At 41.9% G+C, this 13,314-nt stretch overlaps 1 protein-coding gene across 14 annotated transcripts in view; it reads right to left on the minus strand.

Moving 5' to 3' along the window:
- LOC133364983 (protocadherin gamma-C3-like) overlaps positions 1 to 13,314 on the minus strand; it is a 303,611-nt gene that overhangs the window by 163,318 nt on the left and 126,979 nt on the right. The window contains exon 1 of one of the 14 annotated variants that reach the window (XM_061586137.1): positions 1,774 to 4,335. The exons of the other annotated variants lie outside the window; for them this stretch is intronic. Coding sequence (XP_061442121.1) covers positions 1,774 to 4,233 — 2,460 coding nt within the window. The 5' untranslated portion in view covers positions 4,234 to 4,335. Of the gene's footprint in view, positions 1 to 1,773; positions 4,336 to 13,314 lie in introns of those variants that run through there. 14 annotated transcript variants of the gene reach the window in all.

The following is a 13,314-nucleotide window of genomic DNA, read 5'->3' on the forward strand; positions in this document are numbered from 1 at the left end:
GGGGGCTTTTTCATTTAGAAAGAGTAAGAGGAGAGTAAGAAGAGACTTGATAGAGGTATATATAATTATGCATGGTGTGGAGAAAGTGGGTAGAGAAAGGTTTTTCTCCTTTCCTCATAACACTAGAACTCAGGGTCATTCGATGAAGCTGAATGTTGGAAGATTCAGGACAGACTAAAGAAAGTACTAGTGCATAGTTAAATTACGAAATTTGCTCCCACATGAGGCAGTGATGGCTGCTGACTTGGATGGCCTTAAGAGACGTTTAGACAAATTCATGGAGGATAAGGCTATCAATCGCTAAAAACATGACGGCTATGTTCTGCCTCCACTGTTGGTGGCAGTATGCTTCTGAATGCCATTTGCTGGAAACCTCAGGAGAGGTGAGTGCTCTTGTGCTCAGGTCCTGATCGTGGACTGCCTATTGGCATCTGAAAACAAGATGCTGGAGTAGATGCGCTGCTGGCCTGATGCAGAAGGGCTCTTCTTATGTCCTTATGTGTAGGAGTGCTAAACATATATATTTTACAGGTTAACCCTATTTTAAACGATAGTGTTCTTTGGATTGAAATGTTCCCAATGCAGAGCAGATAAATGTAAAAAAATGATTTTAAAAGACTCTTAATATTTTATTTATTATATTTATATTCTGTCTTTCTTCCAAGGAGCTTCAAGGAGTACATGATGCCCCTCCCCATTTTGTCTTTACAATATTCCTATGACACAGGTTAGGGTAATAGGTAGTGACTGGCCCAAGTGAGCTTAATGGCTGAGTATCTGAAACTGGATCTCTCCTCTCACCTTCAGACTGTCCATACTTTGAAGGACGGAATCAAGGGAGTACCAGATAGTTGAAAAAAATGAAATGGACTGCCTTCAAGTCGATTCTGACTTATGGCAACCCTATGAATAGGGTTTTCATGGTAAGCAGTATTCAGAGGTGGTTTACCATTGCCTTCCTCTGAGGCTGAGAGGCAGTGACTGGCCCAGGGTCACCCAGTGAGCTTCATGGCTGTGTGGGGATTCAAACCCTGATCTCCCAGGTCGTAGTCCAACACCTTAACCACTACACCGCATTGGCTCTTACCCGATATTTAGGTTTGCGTAATTAAAGTGGATGAAAGCACTTTGCTGCCCTGGCACACAAATCCACTCTTTTCTTTTTGCAAAATGCCTGAGAATAATTTAGAACTAAAAAGGCTGATAATATTATTTAGTGAATAAATAATTGCTCTGGTATTTATTTCCATTAAAAGGCAAATCTTGTAGTGTCAAGTAGCAGACATGATAAAGCATCTAAATTTTCATTGCTCACAGGGACACTGTACGATACCATAAAAAGATGATGAGAGATACAAACTAAGCGCCATGTGTTCCATAGTTATTGATCTCTCTTCCTCCTTCTCTCCCTCCTCCCATCACTTCCATAAAATGACATATATGCACACATAGACATTTCTTTGCCTTAGTGTGAATTTATACAGGTGACAATCTTAAAATACTTAACTGCAGAGTACGTCTGTAACTACAGCAGGATTAGTTTGAATAAATATAGATAGATAAAATGATTGCTTCAGTTATGTTAAAGCAATCAGACCAACAAGGTCTATTTAGCATCAGTTTTCTTATATTAGCAATTATAATTATTTTCCTCTCAGACTGTGCAACATCATACATATAAATCCTCTATCTAAAATATAATTCTTCAAATATAGTCACAGTTTAAAAGCACTGCAGGAGGTAGCGGGAATAATTTCAAGAATGAAAACTCACCATGTTTGCATTATCCATCTCAGAGCTAAAATTGTTTCCTCTGCAGCCTGTAAAAGGTGCAGCAGATTTGTCATTACCAAGTACATTGTCAGCAATTTGAATATTGGGTGTCAGGAAAGCAAACTCGTTTTTCCTGGACTCTGAGGATAGACAAAGCCGGTAGGAATAAGGCAAAGTCCCTTCTTCAAAATTTGGTGGGAATATAGCACCAGTCTTTGAAAAAGGAGCAGGACCAAAACACTGAAGGAACTGAGGACTGTTTGATCTTCGAAGTTTCATAACAATTGCCAAAGTCACTGTAAGGAGGAACAGGAACGAAATCAAAGCTAAAGTCAGTACTAAGTAAAACTGAAGCTCAGACTGATTATCTGAACCAATACTTTCACTGCTCATTTCTGGAAATGCATCTTGGAAGTTCTCAGCAAATACCAGGTTGAGACTCACAGTAGCTGATAGTGGTGGCTGCCCATTATCTTTGACTAAGATTATTAGCTTCTGCTTCACAGCATCTCTTTCCAGAAAAGTCCGTGATGTCCTGATCTCCCCAGTATGGGAGCCAATTCTGAACAATGCTGGCTCTGTAGCCTGAAGCAGCTGGTAAGAAAGCCAGGCATTATGCCCAGAGTCGACATCCACTGCCACTACCTTGGTCACCAAATAATCTTCTTCAGCTGAGCGAGGCACCATCTCAAACAAGGATGAATCCTTTGTTTCTTGTGAAGGGTAAAGGATTTGAGGATTGTTATCATTCTGATCCACAATAAACACTTTCACTGTGGTATTGCTGCTGAGTGGTGGGGAGCCACCATCTTGTGCTTTCACTTGGAAGTGAAACTCCCTGATTTGCTCATAATCAAAGGAACACTGGGCATAGATTATGCCATTCTCTGAGTGAATGGAGATGTAAGAGGATAGAGGCAGCTTCTCCATATTGCTGTTGAGCAGAGAATAAGTGATTTGTGAGTTGTGCTCTAGATCTGCATCTGAGGCCTTTACATGGAAAATGGAAATCCCAGGTGGATTGTTCTCTGGCAAATAGGTAATATAGGGAGATTTTTCAAAAGCTGGGGGATTATCATTGATATCTGAAATCTGTAAGGAGATGATTTTGTGTGTAGAAAGAGGGGGAGTGCCTTTGTCTGTGGCTGTGACTGTGATATTGTACTCTGGAGTGCTTTCCCTGTCCAGCAGACCATCTGTAACTAACTTATAGTAGTTATTAGATGCTAAAATGATTTTAAATTGCAAATTATTTTGTAAATGACAAGTAATGTTTCCATTTTCTCCAGAATCTTTATCATTTACATTGATGAGGGCTACCAGAGTTCCTATTGCAGCGTCTTCAGGGATTGGGCTGGATAAAGAGGCAAGAATCACTTCTGGGGCATTGTCATTCTCATCTAAGAGCTTTACTTCAACATTGCAGTGAGCCACTAATCCACCTCCATCTCTTGCTTCTACCGCCATCACATATTTTTCTGCTTCTTCAAAGTCCAGCACCTCCTTAATTGTAATTGTCCCATTTTTTGGATCTAGGAAAAACTTTTTATGCACATTTTCAGGGATGTTGCTAAAACTATACTTGATCTCACCATATGAACCTTCATCTCTATCTGTGGCTTTCACTTTTAACACTGAAAATCCTTTTGGGGCATTCTCTTTAAGATAGACTTTGTACACTTCTTGAGTGAAGATTGGTGAATTGTCATTGATGTCAATGACATTAAGCCATATTTGGGCCGTCCCTGTTTTGGCAGGATTCCCTCCATCCAGAGCAATAAGGATTAAATGGAAACTGTTTTCACTTTCTCGATCCAACTGCTTATTCAGTACTAATTCTGCATATTTGTTTCCGTCTTCTCTCTCTCTCATTTCCACTGTGAAATGTTGATTGGGCATAAGGTGGTAATTCTGGAGAGAATTCATTCCAACATCTGGATCTTCAGCAAACCCAAGAACAAATCGGGTCCCCGGCAAAGTTAATTCACTTATCTCTATTTTAATATTCTCATTTAGGAAATGTGGTGCATTATCATTAATGTCCTGGACCTGTATAGTTACATGAAAAATAGTCACAGGATTTTTAACCATCACTTCAAAATTAATATGGCAGTATGCATTTTCCCCACATATTCCCTCTCTGTCTATCCTGTCATTCACATATAGATTTCCATTTTCTACACTGATAGCGAAATATTGCTTTTTACCCAAAGAAAGGATATGCAGATTACGAGTTGCTATTTCTCCAGTATTCAGCTCCAAATCTTTGGCAAGATTTCCCACAATGGAGCCCTTTTCCATTTCCTCAAGTACAGAATACTGTATGTGCTCTGAGGCAGTCTGGCAGAACAAGGACAATAACAAGACAAGAGGTACTTGCCTTTTAATCGACCCATTTTTCTCTTTGTGCCTGCTGTCCATCTGATTCAGTGGGCAATTTGATTTATCCTTTTCTTGCATGTTTTCATTAGAGGAAGAATTTCAAGTTGCCATCGGGATACATAAATCCACAATAAAGGATTTGTTCTTCTATCTGTTGCAGCGCTTTTATTTCCTCAGCAAAATGACTTGAACGTCCCTGTGTTCCATTATTTTCACAGATCTGCAGTCTGTGACTGAGCAACCACACTGTGGTAAACATCATTCAGTCGATTCCAAGCTGCTCCATGAGAACTACATTAGCCAACAGCGGCACTCTGAGTCTGTGAAAGAGAACTGCATGTGTTGGCTTTTTTCTTCCTCTTGTGCTTAAACGTAGAAGGCAAGAGCAAACTATTTTCAAATCTGGTATCTGTGTGACTATGTACTTTGCTCTTATAGAACCAGGCAATGCAAAATACATTTCAGCTGCTTTAGAAATACAACAGACCCCAAACATTTCCATCTTCCCTGTGTTGTTCAAGTGATGGAAGAGATTGTTAGTATTCAACAATATTTTGTGGCAAATTAATGCAATGTCTATGTCTAGCTCTGCCTGACTGAAAAATAATACATTTAATATAATTAAGAGGTATCACTATTTTAAATAAAACGATGAGCAACTAACAGAGCAATCTTACAGAAGTTGTGTTGTGCTGTGTGTAGTTGTGTGTGCTTAATTTCGTTTAAAGCAACACCACAGCAGCAGAGTAACAGCAGATGTTGAAATGCGAGTGTGCCAGCGTGTGCGCGCGTTTACCTAAGGAAGCAGGCTTTTACCCTGCATTAGCATCACTGAGACTTGAGACTTAGTAAAAATAAGAAAAGCTACTTTATTTATAGAAATATATAGTAGATAGAAAAGCATACCTAGTTCTAACTAGCTAAGTTGGAGGCATAATGCCCAGGTGTAGGGGTTAGCCTCATGGCTTGGAGAGAGCAGAGAGTAAGGGATATCTCCTCTCTCCTGGACAGTTGGAGTACAAAGGAGTGGAAAGGGCGGAAGGAGGAGGGGCAGGTAAACTTCCCTAAAGACAGAACAGTCTAGCAACAGATGGAAGTCAGTCAGAGAATCACAGGTAAAGGTAAACAAGCCTATCCATCTGAGGACCCTAGCTCTATCTCCCTTCTGGAACACAAACAAAAGAAGAAAACAGGAGTTGCTCTTGCCCCACTTCCAACACCCCTTCTCAACGAGTGTTTGGTTCAGTCCACGAGATTCGTCTTGTCTTGCAGTTTGCAATGTCTGACTTCACCCAACGCCTTCGTGAGAGCGTCACAGACAATACTCCATCTTGAGCAGTCCTCTGCGGTAGGTGGGTGCTTTACGTCTATGCGCTTGGTGCGTGAACTCACCCCTTCTGACTCCAAGAGTCTGTTGCATACTGGCTTACTTCCCAGTCCCTTTTGGTTGGTGAGCTCGTTTTTCAGCACAGGTATCCCACTGTTGCCACCACATCTGGCTTGGTAACAGTACTGATATACAGACTTTTCTTTAGCATTTGGCTTTTTCTTGAATTTCCTCTTGTAGCCTGCAGCTTTCTTTCCTTGAGGAAGCTTGGTTAGTGTCCAAGTTTTACTTTGGTGTAGAGATTCCAGCTCTTCCTTAGCTGGCTGCCTCCACCTCTCAGCTTCGGCTTTGGGTAAGGCTTCAGTCTCTTTCCAGGTCTCTGGCTCTGGAAGTTCATCTCTTACAAGGTAAGCAAGTCTCTCTGGTGGTACACTTCTGTGGGCGAGTTCAGAGTGTCTGGGTGCTGGCCCTTCGGCTGCCCCTTCTGGCTCTGATGCTGTTCTGGCTTTGTTGCCTCTTCTGGCTCAGATTCCTCACCTTCCTCTGCAGGTATATTGTTATACCTTCTGTGGTGGAAGAATAACTCAGCTTCTTCTTCCATTTCGCTGTCATCTGTTTGGTGTGGCGCCCCTTCTGGTCGGTGTGCTCACTTTCTTTCATCAAAATGGACAGCTCTGCATACTTCAACTTTCCCAGTTTTGGGATCTATTACTCTGTATCCCTTTTGCGTTGGAGAATATCCAATAAATATTACTTCCCTGGCAGTGTTGTCAAGTCTGGATCTCTTTTCCTTTGGGATGTGCACAAAGGCCTTGCACCCAAATACACTAAGGTGAGACATACTTGGTGTCCTACCATGCCACAGTTCAAATGGTGTTTTGTTGGTTGCAGATGCAGGAAGTCGGTTCTGCAGGTAAGTGGTAGTAACCGCAGCTTCTCCCCAGTATTGCTTTGGTAAATGTGGATCTTCCAGCAGGGAACGAACCATTTGTTCAGGGGTCCTGTTCATTCTCTCCGAGACCCCGTTCTGCTCTGGGTTGTATGCAACTGTAGTCTGGTGCTCTATGCCTTCCTCACGGAGAAAGTCTTGCATAGCTCTAGACACATACTCACCTCCGTTGTCAGATCTTATGATCTGTGGCTTTCTGCCAAATTTGTTGGACACAATCCTGACATATTCCTTCAGTTTTTGAAGTACTTGACTTCTCTCCTTTATCAGGTAGTATATCTGGAGTAGTCATCTATAAAAGTCAGTATGTATAAATTTCCACCTTGGGAGGCACTCTCATTGGCTCACAAAGATCAGTGTGAATTAACTCTAGAGGCTTTTTGGTTTTCCTCTCAGTTTTCTTTGGAAATTTTGGTCTCACACTTTTAGTTTTAATGCAGCACTCGCAAGTTTGTGTATAATTGCATTGTCTCATTCTAATGCCTCTTGCCAAATTCTCTTTTTCAAGAGTGGTTACTCTAGGTAAGCTGGCATGTCCCATCCTTCTATGCCACATATGCAAGCACTCAGAATCACTGGTTTCCTTGACCACTTTTGCATGCATTGTTTCCAAGTATTCTAAAATTAAAAGTCCATTTTTCACTTTTGCAGTGCAACTTATTACTCCTTTATCTAGAACATGGCAAAATTCTCCACTCATATGAAGCTCACCTCCAAACTCCATTAATCTAGTGGCACTTATTAAATTGTCCTTAAAATCTGGAACATACAGACAGCTTTTCAGTTCTATCTTTCTTTGCCCATGTGGCACTCTGCATAGCAATTCAACTGTACCAATTCCTTCACAGTAAATTTCTTGTCTAGACATTGTAAGTATCTTTTGCTTGTGATTTTTAAAACCTTTTGAACAGGTTTCTATCAATTATAAATATGTGAGGTGGATCCTGAGTCAATTAAGAATCTGTTTGTACAATCACTCTTGCCCTGATAAGACACATAGCTAAAAGTCTCTGTTTTTTGCTTTCTTTGCCAAGTTTGCCTGGGGGCTTCTCGTTTGAAGACAGGCTTTGGAGTTGTCTGCCACCTATCACTTTCCCTTTGAAAATGTTTTGAAGAGTCACATTTAAAATACAAATTCCGTCTGACTTCCCCCTTTTGTGGATTGGGGTGGTGACTCATGTGGCTACCTTTTGTTTGTTTGTTTCTCCCCATAGTAAAGTTTGCTTGCTCAGGCACAGCTTCCATTTCCCGTCTTTCCTGAAAGTCCTGATCTTTTAAATACGATATAAGCTGACTCAGACTTTGATCAGAATTTTCTAGCATGCAGGAAATTAATTTATGATCCTGATTAAGAGAGCATAAAAGCAATCCTTTCTTTAATTCTTCATTCAGAAATCTGCCACACCTTTCCAATTTTGCAAAAAGTTCTGAAAACTTTCTATGTATTTATTCAGACTGCCCTTTTCAGCAGTCTCTTCCAGAGAAAATAACTCTTTGTAAAGAAACATAATCTGGCTCTTTGTTTTCTTGTTATAGACTTCTCCAAGTTTGTTATACATTTCCTTTACACTGTTACATCCACCACAGAAATTCAATGCTTCGTCTGATAGTGCAGAAATAAGTAGAGATTTTGCCTTTGCATGCTTAAGTCTTCATGAAGCCGTTGCGGTCTCATCCTCCACTGAGGGTTCTGGATCAGTCAGGATTCTGTCCAGACCTTCTCCTTCCAGGAGGGCTGTGAACCTTAGAGTCCATAGATCATAGTTATCCTTTTCAAGCCTTGGAACGTGTCTCTCGAGTGTTGATACTTCAGCCATCCTTTCTATCTTTGTTCTGCTTTTCTTTCTAACTTAAAGTCTCCCTTGTAAATTACACACAAGCACTTTTAGCTTCAGCTACAACTTGCATTCAACTTAGTTTGCTGGGCCCATAACCCTTGTTGCGCTGTGTGTATTTGTGTGTGCTTAATTTCGTTTAAAGCAACACCACAGCAGCAGAGTAACAGCAGATGTTGAAATGCGAGTGTGCCAGCATGTGCGTGCGTTTACCTAAGAAAGCAGGCTTTTACCCTGCATCAGCATCACTGAGACTTGAGACTTAGTAAAAATAAGAAAAGTTACTTTATTTATAGAAATACATAGTAGATAGAAAAGCATACCTAGTTCTAACTAACTAGCTAAGTTGGAGGCATAATGCCCAGGTGTAGGGGTTAGCCTCATGGCTTGGAGAGAGCAGAGACAAAGGGATGTCTCCTCTCTCCTGGACAGCCGGAGGACAAAGGAGTGGAAAGGGCGGAAGGAGGAGGGGAAGGTAAGCTTCCCTAAAGACAGAACAGTCTAGTGACAGAAGGAAGTCAGTCAGAGCATCACAGGTAAAGGTAAACAAGCCTATCCATCTGGAGGACCCTAACTCTATCTCCCTTCTGGAGCATAAACAAAAGAACAAAACAGGAGTTGCTCTTGCCCCACTGTTGGACAGGGTAGGTGAGGGGGGAATCTGTGGCAGAGGAACCAACACTTCCTTAAGCCCTGCTGATCTTGTGTTGGATATGGCACAAGAGGTGGGGTGGCTTTTCACTTTCCCCACTTTTCTTGCCAGTGGTCCTCCTCCTCATCTGTTCTAGTGTGGGAGAAAATAACTCCAGGGCTGGTGTAGTTTCCCCCTTATTCCATCCTGGGGCAGGTCTAGGGAACAAGGGGATCCAAGGCCTTCCTGATCTGCCCCAGACAGGCCCTTGGAGTGCCCCCTTCTTGCCCTTACCACCCATGGAACACTGCCTGCAGGACAGCCACGGCAGCTATGCTTTCTGCCACTAGCCAAGGAAGTAGCTTCTGCAGTGGATCATCCTCTCTGCTGATGGATAACCCTCTCTGCTCACAGTGGGGAAGGCCTGCGGAATCCTATGTCCCTGGGAACTCCTACTGTGGAGGGTTGTCTAAGAAAAGTGAAATGAAACCCAAAGGTGTTTGTTTTCCCTGTGAGAACTCCTGACACCTGCTACAGAATGTACTTACTGTAGCACTGTCAACTTTTATCCAAACACTTGTGCAAGCAGTTGTGAAACTGCACTAGTGGCTATTTTCCCCCCACCAATAATTCTTTGGATCCCATCAGTTTTGAAAGTCATAAGAAATTTTTCTAGCCTTAAATAGCAAAAGTAAGGGAAACTAACTTTTATGTTAGTGACATAAAATTAAGGAAATAACTACAGAAAGGAAATCTACATATTAAAATGGAAATCTTTCTCATTGTTTAGGCATTACTATATGAGGAAAAATGCTGCACCTAAATCCTCAATGGAAGGTAACAATCAAGCAAGATATAACTCAGAATAATAATAATAATAATAATAATAATAATAAATTTAATTTCTTCGTCGCCTATCTGGCCAATGGCCACTCAGAATAAAGTAAGTTCTGAATTTTAGAAAATCCTTTAAAGATCCATATTTTGAACATCTCAGAAATGAAATCACTTCTCTGATTCATTTTACACATACCTTTTATAGGGTACAAATACAAAGAGATGAATAAAACTAAGATCCTTAAAAACAGATACTTTATCATCATTTGTCACTAAAATGCTGGCCTAAGTTGAAAGCAACTGCATAACTCAAGGGTCGTAGCTCAGTGACAGAGCATCAGCTTTGCGTGCAGGAGGTCCCAGGTTCAACCCCCAGCATCCCCAGGTTGGAGTGGGAGAGATTCCTGCCTGAAACCTTGCTGAGATGCTGCCAATCAGTGTAGACAATACTGACCAAGATGGGCCAATGGTCTAATTCATTATGAGGCAACTTCCAGTGTTCCTATGTAATGGCATGAACGATAAAGAGCAGTTTACCTGAAGTTTGAAATGTTGCAAAGAATGACACAAGTGCTTGTCAAGGCATCCTCAAATACCATTGTGACATACTACAGTACTATTAAGATTTCTGTTCTAGCTGCACATAAATGTAAATGTAAGCTGTAGGTACACAGTTGAAATAGGTAGGGATCTCCATTTAAAAGACCTCAATATCAGAACACAGAGAACCATTGCCATCTGACTGCAGGACTCAAGAGATTGAGTGTACCACGCTATTTGGACTCTATCTGGACTCACAGCCCCCAAGACCTCTACATATGCAAAGCATGTCTTAGTATGGGCTTTGGAGACCATCCCTGCACCACCACTCCTATCCATCAGCCACTCCATTCTTCCAGGTTGCTGTTACTGTCCCATGTGAATAGTAGTAACCATCCTGAGTGGGTCAGTTGGTGCTTGCAGGGTTGAATGCTCTAGAAGAGGGTCTCCTTTAGCCACACCATGCACTGGCACACTTGTCATGTCCATAGTGTTGTCCTGATATAGGGTGTGATCCCTAGATACAGGATGAAACTGCTGTTGGATTCATACCTGGAGCCCAGGGCGGCCTGTAAATATCCATGGATGCCCCCATGCCTACCTTCAATTTATACAAACAGGAAGCTGGATCCCTCCGGAAATTAATAACTCAATACAATGCTGAAATGTTTGTGTTTGTGTGTGATCAGAAAAGAGTGAAGATAAATTATCAAATTCTATGAACATATTCAATAAAAGGTACCGAATTTTGCAGATACATTTCAGGGCACTTGTTTTCCAGGCTTGTGTACCCAGATAGTATGCATGGATCTATATGCATGGATTTGAAGGGATTACTGACATTCATCCTTAATTGCTCCATTCTCTCCCCCATAGTCCACTTTAGATGACATGCTCTTTGGAGATAGGGATCTGTCTATTTTTGCTTATTTATTTTATTTTATTTCAGTTAGTTGATATACTGCCTTTCAAGCCACAGGGTAGTTTACAACAAGGTCAAACACAACAAAACAATATATAAAATAGCACAATCCTTAAAATGCAAAACATGAGAACTCATGCAATATGCTAAGAGGAGCAGCAGCAAACCAAACATGTTTTCTAATCATGTCTCTGCTCCTCCAAATGCCCCCCAAAAAAGGTCTGTCATAACCAACCACCTAAAATTATATAGACAGGACTAGATGTAACTCAGAAGGGAGGGAGTTCCACATGTGAGCAGCTGCCATTGAAAAAGCCCTTCCCTGGGCAGCCACACCATCTGATGTTGGGACCACCAAGAGGGTCTCAATCTGCTAAAGCCTGCGGAATCAATATGGAAGAAGGCGTTTTTGCATATATTGGGAAACTAATGTACCATGTACACTGATGGCGTAACAACAACAATTCTATGCTGATAGCATGCTTTCCCAAAGCAGTCTCATCTGTGCTTTCCTCTCAGGGTAGCATCACACATTATGAAAAGGCAGCAAGAGGGGAGCTGCAATTTATTTCATCCTCCATGTGTCCTTTCCAGTATAATATGCTGAGGAAAAACTCTTGCATGTATTCTGAATGCATGAGCTCTAAATGTATCTGAAACATATTCACCTAACCACAACTCTTAGAATGTTCACCAACATTATAACATCATATAAGTTCAGATGATGGGTGCCAGGGTGCTCTATACAATCTATAGAGTCCGGAACATACACCTAAGAAAACATGCACTGTCGTTCCCTTTGAATATTAGGGGATTTCAATATGTTAAATAACAAAGGATTATATTTAAAGTACTTCCTTGGTGCGTTTAAGTACTGCAACACGAACTGTTTCATTTCAACATCTATGGTCAGAGTATTAGGTCACAATCCAACTCACCTTTCTGCAAGGCTGGGGTGAGTTGGATGCTGCGGATCCCCAGCTGCGCTGGCAGGTGCCCGGCTGTACCAGGCTCCATCAGCCTCCGCCAGCAGCAGCCCTCCGCCGCAGCTGAGCTGTGGCACCACCATGAGCCTGCTGGTGCTGCAGGGGGTCCACCAGGGACAGTCAGGCCAGTGAACGGAGGGCCGGTGGAAGCTGGTGAAAGCCCCCAAAATGGGCATTCCAGGGGTGTGGCAGGGAAGAGCCGCGGAGGGGATTTATGCAAGATCCTCCTCATGTTCAGGGACTTCCCTTGGGTTCCAATTCCCCCGCAAACTCTGCTGGCAAAAAGGCCAGTGCAGTAAAATAATTTTATTTATTTGCCATTATGGCCTACGAGGAGCGCTTACTCCCTGGAAGTCCTGTTTGTCAGAGCTGGAGTTTCCAGCCAGCTCATTTGCACAGCTCCCGATGGAACTAGCTTCCAGACAGGCCAGCAGCTCCTGTGCAGGCGGAGGATCCTGCAGAGCTTTCCACCGGCTCCTCCTCCACTGCCCCCCCCTTCCACCGGCTTCCTGGCATTTGGCTTGCTGTGCCCGTTAGAATGCCATTTTATGTATCCTTTCCAAAATCTCAGTCGATGGCCTGTTGACTTGATTAATGGCATTAATGGCATGTTTACCTGGAACTTACTCCTCAAGAAGTGTGTATAGAATTGGATGCTCAAAGAGGAGTTAAGGTGCACATATGAAACACCAAATAAAACATAAACATTGAATGCACATATATAGTTTAGTCAACATAAAATCACTGCTAGAATTCTGCATGTGGTATCGAATTTTGTATTTTACCTTAGATGGGCATTGATTCAATATCACATGCAGAATTCTAGCAGTGATTTTATGTTGATTTAGCCATATATGTGCATTCAATGTTTATATTTTATTTGGTGCTTCATATGTGCGCCTCTTTGAGCATTGTGTGTTTTCTGTTAAGGTAGATTTTAACTTTCTAGTCCTTGTATAGAATTGGAGCATTGGGTACTTGGAGGCATGATATCACAAATGATTCCTTGAGATATTGCAATGGGTCACAGGCAAAAGTTCATTTTTTAAAAAAATCATTGGATTTTCTGTGGCAAGGGTAAATCTGGATTAAATTGGACCTGGTGCTAGAAGTGTCAGTCCCATCCCTACCA

The sequence above is a fragment of the Rhineura floridana genome, chromosome 1, assembly GCF_030035675.1.
Source record: "Rhineura floridana isolate rRhiFlo1 chromosome 1, rRhiFlo1.hap2, whole genome shotgun sequence".
In the NCBI taxonomy this organism is placed as follows: domain Eukaryota; kingdom Metazoa; phylum Chordata; class Lepidosauria; order Squamata; family Rhineuridae; genus Rhineura; species Rhineura floridana.